At 35.4% G+C, this 19,011-nt stretch overlaps 3 protein-coding genes across 4 annotated transcripts; all 3 read left to right on the top strand.

Moving 5' to 3' along the window:
* The first annotated feature begins 280 nt into the window (after positions 1–280).
* LOC144446002 (carbonyl reductase family member 4-like) lies at positions 281–3,813 on the top strand. Its single transcript, XM_078135669.1, has 5 exons — positions 281–459; positions 643–900; positions 1,942–2,076; positions 3,030–3,169; positions 3,743–3,813. The coding sequence occupies exons 1-5, from the start codon at positions 303–305 to the stop codon at positions 3,779–3,781; spliced, it is 729 nt and encodes a 242-aa protein (XP_077991795.1). The 5' UTR covers positions 281–302; the 3' UTR covers positions 3,782–3,813.
* A 5,215-nt stretch (positions 3,814–9,028) lies between these two features.
* LOC144446056 (uncharacterized) lies at positions 9,029–16,959 on the top strand. Of its 2 annotated transcripts, none has more exons than XM_078135747.1 (5): positions 9,029–9,100; positions 9,769–9,903; positions 10,467–10,571; positions 12,038–12,316; positions 16,892–16,959. In XM_078135747.1, exons 2-5 carry the CDS (start codon positions 9,790–9,792, stop codon positions 16,910–16,912), a joined length of 519 nt encoding a protein of 172 aa, XP_077991873.1. In that variant the 5' UTR covers positions 9,029–9,100; positions 9,769–9,789; the 3' UTR covers positions 16,913–16,959. The 2 variants fall into 2 exon arrangements, with proteins under 2 accessions (XP_077991873.1, XP_077991872.1); XM_078135746.1 differs by lacking the exon at positions 16,892–16,959 and adding an exon at positions 14,657–14,940.
* Positions 16,960–17,260: 301 nt separating this feature from the next.
* LOC144445830 (galactosylceramide sulfotransferase-like) lies at positions 17,261–18,738 on the top strand. Its single transcript, XM_078135469.1, has 2 exons — positions 17,261–17,277; positions 17,760–18,738. Exons 1-2 carry the CDS (start codon positions 17,261–17,263, stop codon positions 18,736–18,738), a joined length of 996 nt encoding a protein of 331 aa, XP_077991595.1.
* Positions 18,739–19,011: the final 273 nt, after the last annotated feature.

The following is a 19,011-nucleotide window of genomic DNA, read 5'->3' as shown; positions in this document are numbered from 1 at the left end:
AGAAATGTATCGACGCGTGAAACTAAATTTTTCACGTGTGTGTCCAACAAACAATCACAAAATAATAAACCGACGGCGACCAAGCAAGGCATTCATCTCGTGAAATGATAGTGATGTGTTTTTAAAATATTATTTAGTTGTGTTGCTTTCATTTTTTTAAAAACTACAACTTATGCATACAATTCCTCTGTTTATCATCTGGGTTATTTATATCATGAAATAATCGGTGTATTTTACAACCACAATGCATCATTCTTTATTAAAAATGGCTGCGCCCATGTTCTGATTAAAAGGTAGCGAACATGAGCCGAGTGTGCGCTGTGTTCGGCGGATCGCGGGGAATTGGCGGTGCTATCTCCAAAGCATTTGCCAGAGAAGGTGACAATGTAGTTGTTTTGGCGAAAAATGCGGAGAGAATAGAAGCTATGCTGCAGAGCTTGAAGAAAATAGAGGGCGGAGGTAAGACTACGAGTCCCCATTTCATTTCATACGTAAATACATGAATACATCTTGGATCTCTTCCGTCGAAACATTGTTACAATTTAATTGCCCATAGACAAGGAAAATAATAAAAAACTCATCATATTTTTGAATCCCAAATAATACACCGTTCATTCTTTTTTTTCTTTTCTCATCACCAAGGAAACCACTCTGGACTAGTGTGTAATATTTCAAACGAAACCGAAGTACAGACCAGACTTGCACAGGTCAAAGAAAAATATGGTCAGATTGACATTTTAGTGAACAGTGCAGGATATAATAAAGATGGGTTATTACTAAAATCAACAAAAAGTGAAATAATAGGACTGTTGCAATCTAATTTAATTGGACCCATGATCACATCTCAAGTGGTTTTGAAAGATATGATTCGAAGACACCAGGGCTGCATTATAAATATTGGTAAGACTATTATGCATTGTCCTAACAATGAAAAAAGAAACCTGTATATATAGTTTTATTTACATACTACTGTATTGACAGAATATCTTCATTTTTATCTACTGAATTTGTCGTTATTCCTTCAAAAGGGGTAGCATTGTTCATACGTATTAAATCTGTACATATTGTATACTTGTACAGGTAATTTTGTTTTTTCAGAATTTGTTGTCATTTTGAAAGATCATACACTGTATATGTAAGTTTGAACTTTGCAACTTTACACAATATACATATATATCTCATGGATACATATATCTCATATGGTATATATTGTACATGTATGCTGAACTCTACAACGTTTACACAAAATACATGTATATCCAATGGTATTGTACATGTCTGCTGTAGAGTAGATAAATGTACTTACAGTATTATATTTCAAATACATATGCAAGACATACATGTAGTGTATGCTTCACTATACATGTGCATGTACATGTACTTACATGTATGTACATTTATCCAACTTTTCATTTGTACATGTATATATATATATTACGTGGTGTGTACATATTACATATATGCATTCAATTGTGAATGTACATTTGTGTTCCTGTATGCTATACGTACAAAATGTGTGGATACATGTATGTGTAGTGACATACATTGTACGTGTATGGTCCTTTATATACATGTATTGAAACAGGAAATTTCAGTATAAACTACATTTATACATGTATCACAGTGGATGTAATAATGTCAGTAGCTAAATGGTAAGACACAAATGTATCTAGTTACAATATAGACTGTAAGATATGTCTTGTTGCTCTTACCTCACCGGGAGAGGGGTTGACTGATGTGTGATGGCTCCTGTCATGGCTTACCTTACCCTTACAGACTAGTTACAATACTGATATGTATGTGTAAGAATACTTTGACACATTTAAGTTACAAAACACATTTCTCACAATTCCATGTACTTGAGTACTTTTTGTAACATTAGCAGGAATCAAGAATGTCTCATTCAGTAATATAACTGTTTTGATCTTTTTCCACTTACAGGTAGTATTGTTGGTTTTAAAGGAAACATAGGTCAAAGTTCATATGGTGCCAGTAAAGCAGGTCTTCTTGGCTTCACCAAGTGTTTAGCCAAAGAAGTTGCATCCAGGAATATTAGAGTTAATCTTATTGCCCCAGGTGAGCTCATGTATGTTTCATTTTTAGCCTTGAATGGGCACAGCCTGGCAGGGCCTAGCCTATAGGAATTACCAATGTTTGTTCATCCATACCTGAATACGTCCATCTGTTCTTAATAAAACTGAAAATGTTCTATATGCTCATAAACAGATATTGCATCATCATCATTAATTAATTAAAGTCGATTTCTTCCCCCTGGCAGGGGGTCACCGACTGTCCTTCTTTCCATGTGGCAATCACATTCCTCCATTTTTGCCTGTTCCCATAGTCATTGATGTTTAATCCAATCTGTTTACATTGTCCTTCCATCATACTCTTCCACTCATCTTTGGTCGCCCTCTCCCTCTTTTTCTATCCACTTCCAGATTCCATGCCCTCTTCACTCAGTCCTCCTCCCTCATCTTTCCTCAGCACATGTCCACACCATCATTACAATATTCAAAACACATACATAATTCAAGCCTAGAGTCCCGCCATGTGGGGATTTTCACTCTCGTTATTCCACTACCACGCCTGACATTTTGATAGTAGCCATTTATTCCAACCTGAAATGAGAGTATAATTTACCACGACAGCGGTAATTTTTATGTTAAATTATTGTACAGGTAAACTCTCTGAGTTGAGTGAAATCACTTACTAATGCTATTGATGTCATCTCACAACAGGAAAACTTTAAAATCCAATAAAAATGTGTGCCTAATTCCTGGCCAAAGCTTCAGTAAAGTAAAGGACTGCTAGTGAAATGCCAGGCAAATAGTGAGAGCAAAAATTGCCACTTGATTCTAGGGTAATGTAGCACAAACACCAATAAAAACAAAAGATATGTGTATTACATAAAGGTTGAATGAAGAAAATAATCGTTATATAGTCTTAAAACAGTGCCAGTACTAATACTCAGAATTTAAATACTCACTGTTTCTTTGATCACTGTGATTACTTATCACTTTTTACAGGTTTTACAAAAACAGATATGACTGGTGGTAGTCAATTTCTGCACATGGAGAAACACATACCAATGGGAAAATTTGGTGACCCAGCAGAAGTAGCCCAAGCAGCTGTATTCCTTGCAAATAACAACTACATCACAGGACAAGTGAGTTACTGCAATACATCATATTCTGGTTGCCAACTTTTCAGCCATTATTAACAGTAACTTAAAACTACTACAATGTGTGTGTGTGTGTGTGTGTGTGTGTGTGTGTGTGTGTCTGTGTCTGTGTCTGTGTCTGTGTCTGTGTCTGTGTGTGTGCGTGTGTGTGTGTGTATGTGTAATATTTGTGTGTATGCGTGTGTGCATGTGTGTGTATGTGTGTGATATTTGTGTGTATGCGTGTGTGCATGTATGTGTGTGTATGTGTGTGTGGTATCTGTGTGTGTGTGTATGTGTGATTGATATTTGTGTGTGTGTATGTGTGTGTGATATTTGTGTGTATGCGTGTGTACATGTGTGTGTGTGTGTATGTGTGTGTGTGTGTGTGTGTGTGTGTACATGTGTGTGTGTGTATGTGTGTGTGTGTGTGTGTGTGTGTGTGTGTGTGTGTGTGTGTGTGTATAACAGCTTTTCCTTGACTGTAACTGGTGGATTTAATACATTAATATGTTCATAACTTGTTGATTCTTGTAAACTAAAGTGTTACTTTTTCTCCCTCTTGTCTCCTTTCCCCAGGCAATTATTGTAGATGGTGGATTACATCTCTCAATCTAAACAAGTTATCAGTGAAAGAAGATATTGCTGGCTAGTAGACATAATTTACTCAGACTAATATAAACAAACAAATTGAAATGAAGTATATATACATGTATCAGACTATTCTTTCATCTTACATGTACAATAGTGTTCAACTGTATCTCTTACCTTGTCTCAAGCTGTGTTAAACTACCTACTAGCAGAAAGTTTTTCTATTGATCACAGTATAATCTTTCACTTCTGGATGTTTAATTGTAAACAAATTGTTGATAATAGCAAGACTGGCTAGGTACTACACAAATAATATGACACACATACACACATACACTCACTCACTTCACTCAGATGGTAAACAAACAACTCCAACAATTGATGGTAAATTAGCAACTAGAACCCAATACAACATTGCAACTTTGTCATTATACCTTGTTGTTGGTTTGTCATTATACCTTGTTGTTGGTAGGTAGTTTTAGCACTGCTTGAGACAGGCTAAGCGTTGCAGTTGGTAGAACATTACTTGAACTCTTGAAAGAACACATTATACCATATGTAAATAAGTTTGCTGGTTAGTGGATGCAAGAAATTTGGACTGATTAATCTTGAAAAAAGTGATATAACATTAGAAGTAGCAATGTACATGTACTAAGTACGAAGAATATGACAAATTATTGGAGAGAAACACTTTGGTGAGCATAAGAATGTTTTTTGTGTCTGCTGTGTTCTTGGAAATATATTATTTGCTGTTATAGGCACAAGTTAACATATAATTCCATATAATGGAAATATATCCCATAATATAATCAATGTCAACTTAAAGTGGACTGACACTGGTAATTTTGCATAGAAATTCATACTGAAAACTTTTCATTCCTTCAATTTTGTATACTTTCCCACAACAGTAAAGGCATAGAGGCCTCTCAAAGTCACTAGGGTTAGACAGTCGAAACATGAAAGAAGTGATATGATAACGTGCTGTAACCTGGCTCAAAGTGTAACTGGGTAGGATGAGATCAGTTGCTGTGATTTTCTTAACAGATGTCCAATAGGTATGCCATCACATACAAACTGAGATCACAGCTAGCAAAGCTATGACATCACTTCCAGTTTAGCTTGCTTTAAAGTGGCTATATGAATGAGGATTGGGTATTTATTTTGGATTTTTTAATTTATAAAACAATTTTATCATGACTTCCTACTTGAAAAATCAATGTGAAACAACATATGCCAAGTCCTTGTTTGTAACTCGATAAATTCCAAAGGCATAATAAATATGTAAAATGTTTGTTAATGTGCATACAAATAACAAACATTTATATACTTTTTTTAGCTTATTGTCAATGTTGTTTCACATTTATTTTTCAAGTAGGAAGCCATGATGAAATTGTTTTATAAATTAAAAATCCAAAATAAATACCCATTCCTCACCTTGCATATGGCCACTTTAAGACATTTATTTGTATACATGTACATTGGCTGAGGGAAATTTACAATAATTAACTCAAAAGTTTAATTTTCATGCTGAAAATTCTTGGGTATCAGTTCACTTGTTATGTTTTTGTCTGGTGAGAACTGAAGATGTATAGATATTGAAGCAAAAGTAGTCAATACTTTTACAGAATTTTCACTTTTTTTTCAAATCAGCTTAGAAAATTTGGAATTTCATTTTAACATTTGTACACCTTCAAACAACTACCCTGACTATTTTTGTACCATCATGTTTTAGTATCACAAAATATTTTACATGATTGCATACCATCAAGTCATACGATTCAAACTAACATATCTATAACATTTTCTGGCACAGTTATGGAAACACTGAAATTAGAAAGCATTTTCTTGAAGACTTTAGAAAACATATTACACATCAAAAAATGTTTTACAACATAGGTAAGAAAAATATTGTATGATATTAAAGATTTTTAAAAACATATTTTGAAATTGTTTTATTGCATAGATGAAAAATGTATTCTTCTTTGGAAAACACAAGTTGAATTTCGAACATTTTAATTTGAATGGCACACCAGAAAAGTGGGTACCACAATTGAGAAAATAGTTGTGATACATATGAAAATAAGGTATAGTGGAAATATAATATAAGTTGCATAACACAACTAAGTGAAATTGTCAAGACAACATCATGGTACAAGAGATCATGTGACAACAAATATTTCTAAGCTGATTTGCAATATTGATATAAGGGATAGTTATATTTGGACAATAGACAGGCAGTTATGTAATCCTCTCTCTCTCACATACACACACACACACACACACTCTCTCTCTCTCTCTCTCTCTCTCTCTCTCTCTCTCTCTCTCTCTCTCTCTCTCTCTCTCTCTCTCTCTCTCTCACACACACACACACACACACACATTTTTTACTTTTAATTTCATTGGAAATTGATAATCTGCTTTTTATTGAGAGGTAAAGTAGTTATCAAACAATGGCTGAAATTGTATTATTTGTAACATAACAATTGTACAACTCAAAGCAGGTCACTCATAAAATGGAAAAATAATTCTTGTTTATAATTTCTTTCAACCATAATGACATTAAATTGTTGTGTCCATGAATATGTAACATCATAGAAGTATAAAACATATTTTCATGAATTAGTCAAATTTATTATGTTAATGTCAAGGGTTTCAGAACAACTAATCTAAAAATTGTATATATTATGAATAACCACAACATAAAGCAACTGTTTCTTGGAGAGTATTTTTAGGGGTGATATTTACTGTATTTGAACCCTAGTAGGAGAAGAAACCATATGCAAATTTCCAAAGCTGCAAGAAGTCAGCAAATGTAACAGAGTCTCTTGTTTGCTTAATGCCATTTCACTGTATAGATTGTACATTGATGTAGTATTGAGAATAATTGGTTTGTTTGAAGTGGAACATTTGCATATGTCCCCCTCCCCCATCCCACCCCCAATCCTGTATCTAAAATGTGGATTTTAGTTATTATGGTAATTTTGAATGAACCTGCACGACCTTGACTTCTATGAAAGAAATCATGTCAACTTGTTATAATGCCATAAAGTAAATTGTACAGTTGATATCATGATCATAGTTGCTAAGTATTGTACATTACTGTATTACCCCTGGCATCGATCTTTATTTGGTGTGATAATCTCCCAGAAATTAAGACAGAAGGTAAAGTAAAAATTAGTATAGATGATAAGGTGAGAAATGTTTTCATTTAGATAAGTAGATTTGATAGAAGAACGGACATGAAATGTCTTTGTTAGAGAGTGAATATTCAGCCAAAAAAAAATATTTGTAGCCAGGAAAACAGACAAATCAGTATTATTCCATCAAATTATAAAGTCAAATCGTTTCATTAATCGCTTTTTTTGTTCACAGTTTTTAGATAAGTTGGGCAATGCAGAGAGGGTGAGAGAGTAATTACTGACATCAACTAAAGCAGTTAGGATGAAATCAGCCTCATTAACTCTAAAAGTATATGCATGAGGAGTTTCTAAATGTGAATGGAACAAGCAGCAACATGCTATGATGTGTGAATGGTTAGAGTGGCTGCCTTGGAATCTGCAGGTTGCAGTTTCAAGCCCTGTCACTGTTTTTTTTGTTTCTGAGTGGCTAAAGTCCTTTGGTAAGATTTGAACCATGACTGTGCCTCAGTCAACCCAGCTGTATAATTGGGTACCTAGTAGGATAGAGGTTGCAATATAAATGCTTTTAGAGGCTGCAATTGATTGTATGTGCACCAGGGAATTCAGGATGTAAGGGACAATATAAAAAAAAAACCCACACATTATTAACCCAGATTTCAGCTGTAAGTTGTTTGCTGTTTTATGTTAATTATTGACCTCTAATAAATTGAATTACATGTCTTCTACTCAGTAACAAAACTATGTACTCTAGCATGGCATCCATGTGTAAACAATATAATAAACTGTTTTGAACTATTTAGGTGTCAAGAAATCAGTCATTTGGTAAGCTAACTTGGAATTGGTCACAAATGCATACATACATACATACATACATACATACATACATACATACATACATGCATGCACGCACATACATACACACAAGCAAGTAAAACTAAATGAATTAATAAAAAATACTGACATAGTGTTAGTAACATATCTAGATCTCGTCACAGTTATCTGGGATTTTCTGTATTTTAGAGTAAGTACTTTGACTCAAACATAACAAACTTCATAGCCAATATTATGGTTCTGTGTAATTTTTAATGCCTCAAATTATTCAATTCAGTGTAATGAAACTTTCTATGTGGAATGTTATTAGTTTTAAGTTCATGTTCAATGGGTGAGATTTTCTGAATAATTTACACCCAGGTTCTTCATATTTTTCAACACCCTGTGGAAGATAATAATTCAATAAATTAACTTAAAATAAAGTTTTGGTGTGGTTTTGTAGTATTTCTTCCTTGCTGGTTAGAAGGGAAGTATCAGGATATGTCTTGGTCAAATGGCTATGTTGCATGCTCCATTGTCGCGTTGCTGTGGATTTGTCAGGGTTTTCTCAGTCAGTCAACAGTCTATCTTGGAGTCACCCAGGCCAAGCAAGCATAGCACCTGTGGACTCTGTGCAAGTATTCATCCCCAACTGTTTGAATCATAATTACTCCTGGAACCCCCCACCCCCCACCCCCACCCCAATGTTGCCATCCTGAGGACAAACTGACAATGATAACAGTCCCAAACCTGAATGGATTCTGTAGAAATATGTTATTGTGACAGTGTGTAAATGTGTTATTGTGACAGTGGGTAAATGTGTTATTGTGACTGTGTAAATGTGTTATTGTGACAGTGTGTAAATGTGTTATTGTGACAGTGTGTAAATGTGTTATTGTGACAGTGTGTATGCCTCCTGGCGGCGATCACTCGGTACGAAAACAAACAACACAAAATGAAGGAAATAGAGGTACATAAAGCATTTAGACGCTTTCACCACATTGGATTTTAATAAGATTGCTATAAAGTGCACCCTCTTTGCAATCTGAATGATTTCTTTCGTTTGTAATGACAAAGTCTGTATTTCTGCAGATTTTCAAATAGTGCATACAGTTTATTTTTATGATCATGTTATCCTCAACAATGTTTGTTTCAGTTAATAATCTAAAAGAAAAATAAGAATAAGAACATAAAACTGCAAAAATAATGTTCATTTCCGAAAATCTGAAGGTGCTCTAATCTGCATGTATGACGTATGACATGTAGTGATGGGAACCTTGGACGTGGAACAACCTGGTGCCTCGATTTCGTTATGCAGCGATGACGTCAGAAGGCTTCCCCAAGATTCAAAGATGGCAGCGGCTAGCGGTTGGACAGGTTCAAAACAAACAGAATTGTAAGTGAACGAACTTTACTAACTTGAGTATATTAAATTCTTGTATCTCCATCAATATCGAATGGGTATTTTACTCCGTTGTATCGTTAAGATTTTAAATTCCAAATAACAGAAGATGACTATAAATATACAATTTACAAAATCAACAACTAACATTGAGCAGTTCAGCCCCGAGTTGCCAAACTGTTTGGTCGTTCTACTTCTGCGGCACGCGTCACTAGGCGCATGTACCGGTAGACGTAGGACGTCCTACCTCAGGCAGTCCCATGTCTTACATTAGGTAGAATAGGTATTTGTCTACAGTAAGTTACGTCATAGACATCCCACGATCCTCCCTGAACCCGTCCCAACTCGCTCCTGAATGTTACTTGTTTACATTTATTTTGACACGCACCATCCAAGAAACCACAATTTGCGACTGAAAGAAGATGGCATAACCCTATTCGTTCCACAGCAAAACAAACCACGTGTGTGTGTGTGTGTGTGTGTGTGTGTGTGTGTGTGTGTGTGTGTGTGTGTGTGTGTCACTTGCCCCATGGCATCTACACGGCACTAAAAATCCTACCTGAGGCACAAGACTAGGGATACATTTGTGTGTATATCTATATACAAATGTATGTAGGTTTACTGTATGATTCATGATATTATATTGCTTCGAATTTATGCAGGAAAATGTGTGAATAATAGCCATGGCTTCAGATACTTCTACTCCCAATGGTGTACGGAGACGAGTTGACATTTGGTCAACAGCCAGGCAAAATTACAGTACAGGTAGTCCTCACAGGATGAGTCCACCAAGTCAGGTAAACATACATGTAACTAATTACATTGTGTACTATATGATATACATATAAACAAATGAATGCTGAATAATCTCAATATAACATTGCGAAATCTTTCCAATTACCTTGACTAACTTTTGCCCTATTACAGGACATCATAACAGTCATACCATGTATATATTGATCTCTATCATCATTGATAGATGATTAGTGTGTCTGTGTGTGCGTGTGTGTTTTTGGTGTGTGTGTGTGTGTGTGTGCACGTGTGTGTGTGTGTGTGTGTGTGTGCATGTGTGTGTGTGTGTGTGGCTGTGTGTGTGTGTTTGTGTGTGTGTTTGTGGTACATTGTGTGTGTTTGTTTGTATGAATAGATTTATGTAGTGAGACATCAAATCAGATGTATTGAAGACAAACATTGTGAGGAAACATGAGTCACATAAACTGAAAAGACATTAAGAAATCATAAATTCATGTCAAATGTAACTAAAACCATACATAATACAAAAATACCTGATGCTCATTGGAGCAAAAAATTGAAATATCTCTATATTCCTTGTAAATTTATTTGTTGATGTCACAAACAGGTTAAAACTAAAGAAGAGACAGTTGAGGTGAAGAATGTGAGGGAAACAGAAAAGACAGACAAGGGAAATGTGGAGGAGGTCAAAGGAGGAGGTTGTGATTCAAAGGTAATTAATTGTCACTGATGTTTTCACTACATAACTGATTATTTTTATCATGACTAAAATAAAATGTAGTAGTCATGGGAAAGGGTACACCTGTCTGTTATTTTGAATCTGCATTTGATTTATTTTTGTGTACAGTAATGACACTACACCTACTGATGTACTCATTTTGTCTACATTACAACCATTTGTCTGTGTGTGACATACTGAAGGGGCATATGCAAATCTCCTTCTTTCATAACACTATCAAATATGATTGAATAGTAGCTATTTTTAAATTTTGGGTCATGAAAATATTATTACTAAGTACTATAAGAGATTCTATTCAGCTGCCTACCCCTGTCGGGGCTAAACTTTTTTGTGAAAACATTTTACCTTCTAGGTTAGGTGCAAATAACCAAGCTATTTGTTGATATCACGTTTGCTTTGTTTCATTCAAGTATTGCAACTGTCTTTCAAATCTTGTGCAAAGGTGATCTGAGAACTAGTGACGCACACACACACACACACACACACACACACACACACACACACACACACACACACACACACACACACATACATACATACATGCATCATTTCGGTGACCTTTGAAGTTTAATGTGTATTTACATTTTGCTGAGTCATGAATGACATCATGTTTGATGTCAATGTTCACTATTTGTACAAAAGATATAGAGACTTAATTCAAGTGTATGATACTCTTTATGTTGTCAGTTGTGATCTTTCTGTTATCATTATACATGAGGTTGACATGACCGCAATCTGACTAAAATCTGATGTAATGAACTTGGCCTGATTTCTTTTTTTACCTCCTACTTTTATTGTTGTTTGTTCTTTTCTGTTCTGTTAGCACCTTGTACCTACATCTGACACAATACCATAGAAGTTCATGTACAAATCTCATACTTACAAATAGCCAATCAGATTCCATCTTACAAAATAACACTCGACAATTGAAATTGAAACAAAGAGAACCACTGAACATTAAAAATACACTGTAACATCATTGTTTGCACTTTACGCTCGAGCTCTTTTCGAACAGAGCTTTCTGAGTTTCTGTACCCCTATGTTTTCGTGTATTACGCATTCTCATTGGTTGAGTAAATCCACTCAGCACTCAAGATTTGTATGAGAATGCCTATGGTATTGTGTCAGATGTGAGAAGAAGGCGCTAACTCACACAACACAAAAGAATGTAGGAAAGATAGGGAAACAAAGAAATTGCACTACATCAGATTTTAATCACATTGATATGGCCTTGACCTTCAGGGCCTATGATTAAAATAATAATCCATTTACTACTATCAGACAAACAGAATTATTTAGCTGAAGAATTGGGACTGACTTTCAGTGTGTAATTTTCATCAAAATTAATAACCATCAAGTTTGTAAACTCTACAAGATTATCTCCTCTCTGTTACCTTAGCATAAACTTCAAGTGATCCTTGGCTAATCCTGTCTTTCAGGTTGATGAGAAGCAATCAGGGTTAAGCAACAAGTCACCTACTTCTTCCACAATACAGAAACCCATCTATGCGTACACCAAATCCAGGAGTACAACCTATGCAAGTACTAAAACAGTGGCTCAGGGATTCCTTAACATGTCATTGCTATCAGCCAATGCAGGACAGTTAAAACAAGTACTGAAACAAGGATCAGAGGGGGATTTCTTTTACATGCTGCTGGTGATGATTATTTTGTCTATGATACTTCAACTCAGTGTTAGTATTCTGCTAGCTCTGAAGGTAATTTTACTCATTCTGTTATAAATCATATTATGTGAAGTAACTGATATCTTATATCATTGGGTACTGAGTTCATGTGCTTATGTTCTACAATATAACATAACAGCAACCCATGCTGTGCAAAGGTAGCATATTCTTTGTATTTGCATGAATGCTTGCAGTGTTCTTTGTGGAAATACTTCCATAGTCGATTTTCCGGTTCCAAGATGCACTGTGTGAGAGGACCTTGCTTATGTTGTTAGGTTTAGTCTTGTTTTGTCTAAATTACATTTGAAATAACATTTTCATCAAGAAATGATGGAAAGACATGTTGACCTCTTTAATTATGGGTACGGGTGATTTTATAGAACAAAAACTGAACGCCATCGATGACAGAGTGGGATTTTACAGGTAAACCCAGGGTACCGTCATATGACAACCATCCCCCTAAGTAGCACGTGCAAACCCCTCCGCGCATACAGAATACATGGCATTTTCTGGAGAGACGCGCAATGCATCTTGGAACCGACAACAGGACTATGAGTGTATTTAGTGAAAATGCTGCAAGGACAAGTGCAAATACCCCTAACTACCCACACTAGCACTCATATGGCATGGAGCTCTGTTATTATTACATATGTTATCCAAAACAGCAATTACTGTGCGGTCTGTGTAATTTTGTGTCCACAGAATGATTGCAGATTCATTTGCATAACATTTACATAAAGGTATGCAATAATATCTTCGGTATTAGCTGCAGGGCAAATACGACTAGTATGAAAGTGCACCGTTGCAAGTAATCACTGGTACACATGTGTAATAATGCATATAGTTCTATGGTGTAAAAAGTTGACACTGACAATAGTTATGTAATTAACAATGATGTAGAGTTTAGTTCAAACCCTAAATTTCTACACTATACTTTAACTAAATAGCTTACTTACTTAGTTTACTACTTTCAAAGTTTCTGAATGTATTGTTGTAATTAAGCTTTTCTCTTGCATAGTAGAATGCAAATATGTGATGTACTGCACTAAACCACATCCCTGTGACTAAACATTGTTGTGGGCCAGAATCACAGTGTTGAAACAGGCAAGCTGCTGTTGTTTTCTTTTGTTATATGTATTTACACATATTATTAAAAACTAGAGTTGTGCCAATTCCAAACACTGGAACTGGAAACATGAAAATGACAGCCACTCAGTAAATGTAACTTGACAGGTGGAATAAAAAATACTTATAAAGAGGTGCTTTCAGTACGATAGTCTAACACGTATAAATCTGCATTATCCATTATACCACGCACGAACCAATTTGAACAAAAAATATGGAATAACATACTCTGGTCATTCTATGTCATGACAACGCACGTCTACAGTATGCCGTGACAATGCGTGTCTATTTCACTGGTTCTGCTGTGTTCAGAATATGAGTCAAAATGTTTTTAAATTGCCATTGCTTTCCCGATCCCATATTTGTCTTTGATATTACTCGTGTTGGTTTAATTATACGTTATTCTCCAATATCCTTCTTCATTCAGCTGGAAAATATTCATGACCTTGTATTTTCCTTGGCTGAGCGAAGAAAAATATTGGGGAATAACATCTAAATATATTTCAGTTGTCAGAGAGGTAACAGATTTAATAGTTTGGCCACTAGGGTGCTGTTAACAAGCTATTTTGAGCCTTGATTGAAGTGAGTACCAAAATAGTTGAGTGGGGTAGTGTAAAGACAGCAGACACAAAATTACCAGTGAGTCATTTTCCGTGTTGCTGTCATTTACACATGTACTGTTTTATTAGCAATCAGTACTCAGAATATGTCTAACCACTACTGTAATGCTCTTCTAAGAACACAACGAGTTCTTTTACCACTGTTCATGGCTTTGCATATTGCGATATGGTCAATGGCCATGACAAAATTTTAGCTCTCACTTTGCCAATTTGGTGCGATCTTGTTGTTGTTGTTGTTTGACTTTATTTAAACTCGATATATTGTTGAGCCAAAGGCTCTTCTAACACAATGTCGAGTAAATTGCAATTCATATGAACAAAATGACCAAAAGTTTGGGAACCAGAATATGGCGTACTTCATTTATCAGAAACGTGTATACATGCTATCCTTATATCATCATTATACCTTATCATATCATAGCGCTATGGATTTTACCATATCATATCAGAATAATATATTTATTTTTTATGATATCATTCCGTTTTTTGAAGGTGAATGGATAAAGAAAATGACAATACTATGTACTAGTTAGTTAATACATTAGACACACGGTCACACTACATGATATTGTGTGTTCTTTGTAGATCAAATAATCAATATCGTAATTTTCCTTATGTTCTATTTCAGTATTTTATGGATTTTGATGATGATGGAATTGATGAAGAGGAGAAGGATAAAGCCATGAAGTATAATACATTTGCCACAATACTTGTCATGGTTGTCACTGCTTTGAATGTTATCATATCTGTTTTTATTGGCTGAAAAGAATCATTGAAAGTGATTTTATCCACTGAGAAGAATCTATTAAAATAGTTCAAATGGTACATGTCGTGTAGCCCAGAGAATAGTCTTTGTCATTTTTTAATTGTTAAAGTGGCCATATGGATGAGAACATTGCAGGCATTCATGCAAATACCCCTAAGTATACCACATTTGCAATTGTGTGTCATGGGATTGTTACATATATTAACATATGTATGCTTGTTCAGATCAAATATCTGATTCTACATTAGCTAATAATGAATAATACTTTTAGTACATATATATGTATACAACATTTGTTGGAGTCATATGCTTCTAGAATTATTGACTCCCAATGAAAATAATTTACAATTATTTGTATTTTCAGATTTTATATCCCCATTTTGAAGTTTTCAATAAGTAAATTTTCTTGAAAATTGTGTTTTGGTGGGTTTTATTGTTACTATTTTTTAATTTGTCAAATTGTATGACCAGATTGTGTCAAGAATTTCTTACTGCCAAGGTACCATTGGGTTGTTTGGTATTGATATTTTTTTAAGATGTATTAATTTCTTTGCTTGAAGAAGTGACAAGACCATGGTTAATTTGTATCACAATTGAAGTGACCATGTGGAGGGGAAATACAAATACATTTTGGAGCTTTGTTTTTCTCCCGCCAAAAAAAAAGTGAAACATCATCAACCAAGTCCGTGTTTGCATCTCATTGTAATAATAATTGTTGCTGGTGTTTTTCTCTTGCAGAGAATGGTTCATTTACATTGTAATACAATTGCTGTGTCTGTCTTTTGCAGGGTGTAATTCATATACATTATAATACAATTGTTGTGTCTCTCTGTTGCAGGGTGTGATCCATATACATTGTAATACAGTTGTTGCATATCTTTATAATTATAATTGCAGCAACTGGAAAATTTGTACGCAGTTTGTTTACAAATCACTGCATGAACAATGACAAAGTTTTTACGATCATACCCTGCAATAGACGGAGGCAAGCAGCAATTGTATCCGTTCTGACTTTAGTACCTCCACGGCTTACTTTCTTATGCTGCAATAAAATTTGAACATGGTAACTTTGGATAAAATGTACGTACTTGTTCATCAGCTGATTCGGACTAAATTGAATCACATAATCTTCTGCTACTCGTCTTGTCTGACGTAATGTTTGGAGGGTGTGAGGAAGGGTGTTTACCACTGACGTATCAATTTAAATTTTGTTTTCATAAAATTGTGAATTTCCATATTTTTGTGCAGAGTCAGGAGTACTGACGTGCCATAAACACTTACTTGACTGACTTTAAGTGGATAAAACAATCTCTCAATAAGTATGAATAGACCCTACACGTGTACCTAGTGTCTATTGACTTGTATGAATATCGAACGATGGCACTCCATAACATAAGTTGGAATTCCTCTACATGATTGATGACCACTTATTTGAAACGTTAAAATCTGAATGTTAGTTTTTAATCTGTAGCTAATATTTGTGGAGGAGAGTTCAATTATTCCAAATGTAGCAGCTGTATAAATTTGATTCTTCGATCATATGATGTATTGTATATTGTCAACAGAGATTTTCTAATTTGATGGATTGTGATGTCACAAATACAGATTGAATGAGAAGAGAAAGTGACGAAACCAAAATAAAAATCCACCCTTGACTCCACATATGTACAATCTGCAAATATACCCATTGATATAGCTGTGAATGCTCACTTTAACTTCGAATTGAAAATTCTCCGTGTGTGTGTGTGTGTGTGTGGATGTATGGAGTGTACAGTGTGCGGCGGGTGGGAGGAATACCAACGGGAAAGGAAATTTTTATTATTGTCAATACAAGTAGAAGAAAACATGAGCCTTTAACATTAGCAGCAATAATAGTAATTTTCATTTTTTTTCTAGGGGTGTGGTGGGGGCTCATATAACTTTCAACCTGTCTCTCGTACATGCCCTTTACACAGACAGACAGACTTTCACACGTCACGTACGTTAAAGGCAAACATTAACAAGTTTTCTAGAAAAATAAATACAATCCTGAGACTCAAAATATTGCTTTTTGGTCCTATAATTTCTCCTCTCCCTCCCTAATACTAAATGGTTTAGCCCTTAGCAATCAAAACCTAGTGAAGACTGGTTTGTTTTCGTTGTTTGACTGGAACCTTTACGATGTATTAAAATGACTTGTGGAATAGGTAAGTTTGGTTACTTCGTATTTAGAAACATCGCTTATATATAATTTATTCGTTAATACGTATCTCAGTATACTTTTATATTCAATCTATATACGAAATAAGTTATATAGGCATACGTTATTTGCATATAGACGTGTACACAGCACTGCAATGGCACGCCAATTCAACTTATTCTAAGTTCCATTACACACACACATATACATACATACACATACATACATAAGTAATCATTTAGTACATCATTCAAGCTAGATCAAATTCATTTTCCAGGTCGGCTTAGATGGAAGAGTTGTACATGTAAGTTAGTCGTCCAACTGTTTGTCATTGGAATGGTATGTACAATCACAACAATGCTCTTCCCGTTTGAGAAAAAAGACGACTCTTTGGAAATTCATAGCCAAAATAGCTTACCTAGGGTGTAAGTATTCAACAACATTTCGAAGATTTACGTAGTTGCTTCCTAAAAAGGGGGTGGGGGGTTAGAACGTCATTAACATCTAAAGACAGAAAAATAAAATAACGGAAAGTGTGTGTGTGTGTGTGTGTGTGTGTGTGTGTGTGCGTACGTACGCATGTATGTGTGTATGTATGTATGTATGTATGTATGTGTGTGTGTGTGTGTATGTATGCATGTATGTATGTATATGTATGTATGTATGTATGTATGTATGTATGTCAGATCATACGGACATGTTATTTGCTGTATGTGTAAAGTATATGTCTATGTGTGTTCTGGTGTTGATGATAAAATTCTAATGTACTACATTTTTTCCCGGCAGAAATGAGGGTACCCTGATAGGTAGTCCAACCGAAAATTCTGAGAGATCCTGTCGCCCCGTGCGCAATTTCGTGTTCCTTAAAACTATGAAGACAGGTGGGAGTACAGTGGCGAGTATTTTATACAGATACGGTCTACGAAACGGTCTTATAGCAGCTATCAACCCCACGGGTACAGCTGCCATTCTACCGGACAAATCAGACATTGAACCCGGATTGAAAATCTTGCGATACAACTGCACTGATTTCCCCGGGTATAACTTTATGGCCAGTCACGTTCATTACAATCGTCTTGCTATGGACGAAATCATACCAAATGCGAAATACTTTGCGATTCTTCGCTCACCTTACGAACAACGAAGATCTCAGTTTTACTACAGTGATGCCGATATGGATTATCCAAACATTTCTAATCCATTTGCGGCTTATCTAAGGGATATAGAAGATTCGCATATTTTGAACGGAAAACTTATACGCGTAATGCGGAATGGCACGAGTCAGTTTCACACTCTCGGCTTCCTGCCAAAATACCATACCAATAAGACAGCTGTAAATTTAGCGCTTCAGTTACTTGATAATGAACTGGACTTGATCATGTTATTGGAGTACTTCGACGAATCACTCGTCCTGTTAAGAAAACTGATGTGTTGGAACTTTGAAGATATCATTTATTCGCCCTGTAAAGTCCATTATGAAAACCAAGCGCCGATCACACCAAAAATGAAAGAAAGCCTCGCGAGGCTGAATCCAGGTGATGTACAGCTTTATGAACACTTCAATGCTACCTTTTGGGAAAAAATCAAAAACTATGATGGCGACTTCGACGAAGATCTAAGAAGATTTCAATATGTGCAAGGAAAGATAACGACGCAATGTGCAAATACCAGATCAAATAAAGGGCGCTGTAGGTATTTGCAATCGGATACTCACCTGATTCGAGCTGTTGTATCCTCAACTCAATCGCAATGGATATGTAAATGAACGTGAAGACATGACGAGGGTGTCATCTTTGTATGTGAAACCAGTTTTTATTTCCGTAAACTGGGATTTTATCAAAATTATTCCTGTAATCAGACTTATTGCAGCATTTACAGTTTTGGGTAATCATAATTGACCGATCAATGAACCTCACGTACCAGCCTCGTTTTGTATTATTTGAAAGGGCTAATTTATTGAATTGAAGGACGCCAACTTTTACTTAGCAATCGAAATCCGAGATAATCCGGATCCGATAAGCTATACAGGTATCAATTT

Source organism: Glandiceps talaboti, chromosome 14 (genome assembly GCF_964340395.1).
Source record: "Glandiceps talaboti chromosome 14, keGlaTala1.1, whole genome shotgun sequence".
In the NCBI taxonomy this organism is placed as follows: domain Eukaryota; kingdom Metazoa; phylum Hemichordata; class Enteropneusta; family Spengelidae; genus Glandiceps; species Glandiceps talaboti.
The sequence above is the reverse complement of the archived record's forward strand: the minus strand, read 5'-3'. Positions and strand labels throughout refer to the sequence as shown.

Bases quoted from the DNA above. Each gene is read 5' to 3' on its own strand.
- LOC144446002 (XM_078135669.1), top strand. From the start codon at position 303: ATGAGCCGAGTGTGCGCTGTGTTCGGCGGATCGCGGGGAATTGGCGGT. The intron at 2,077-3,029 runs GTGAGCTCATGT...CACTTTTTACAG, and splicing joins AGTTAATCTTATTGCCCCAG to GTTTTACAAAAACAGATATG. The intron at 3,170-3,742 runs GTGAGTTACTGC...TCCTTTCCCCAG, and splicing joins ACAACTACATCACAGGACAA to GCAATTATTGTAGATGGTGG.
- LOC144446056 (XM_078135746.1), top strand. From the start codon at position 9,790: ATGGCTTCAGATACTTCTACTCCCAATGGTGTACGGAGACGAGTTGAC. The intron at 9,904-10,466 runs GTAAACATACAT...TGTCACAAACAG, and splicing joins GGATGAGTCCACCAAGTCAG to GTTAAAACTAAAGAAGAGAC. The intron at 12,317-14,656 runs GTAATTTTACTC...GTTCTATTTCAG, and splicing joins GTATTCTGCTAGCTCTGAAG to TATTTTATGGATTTTGATGA.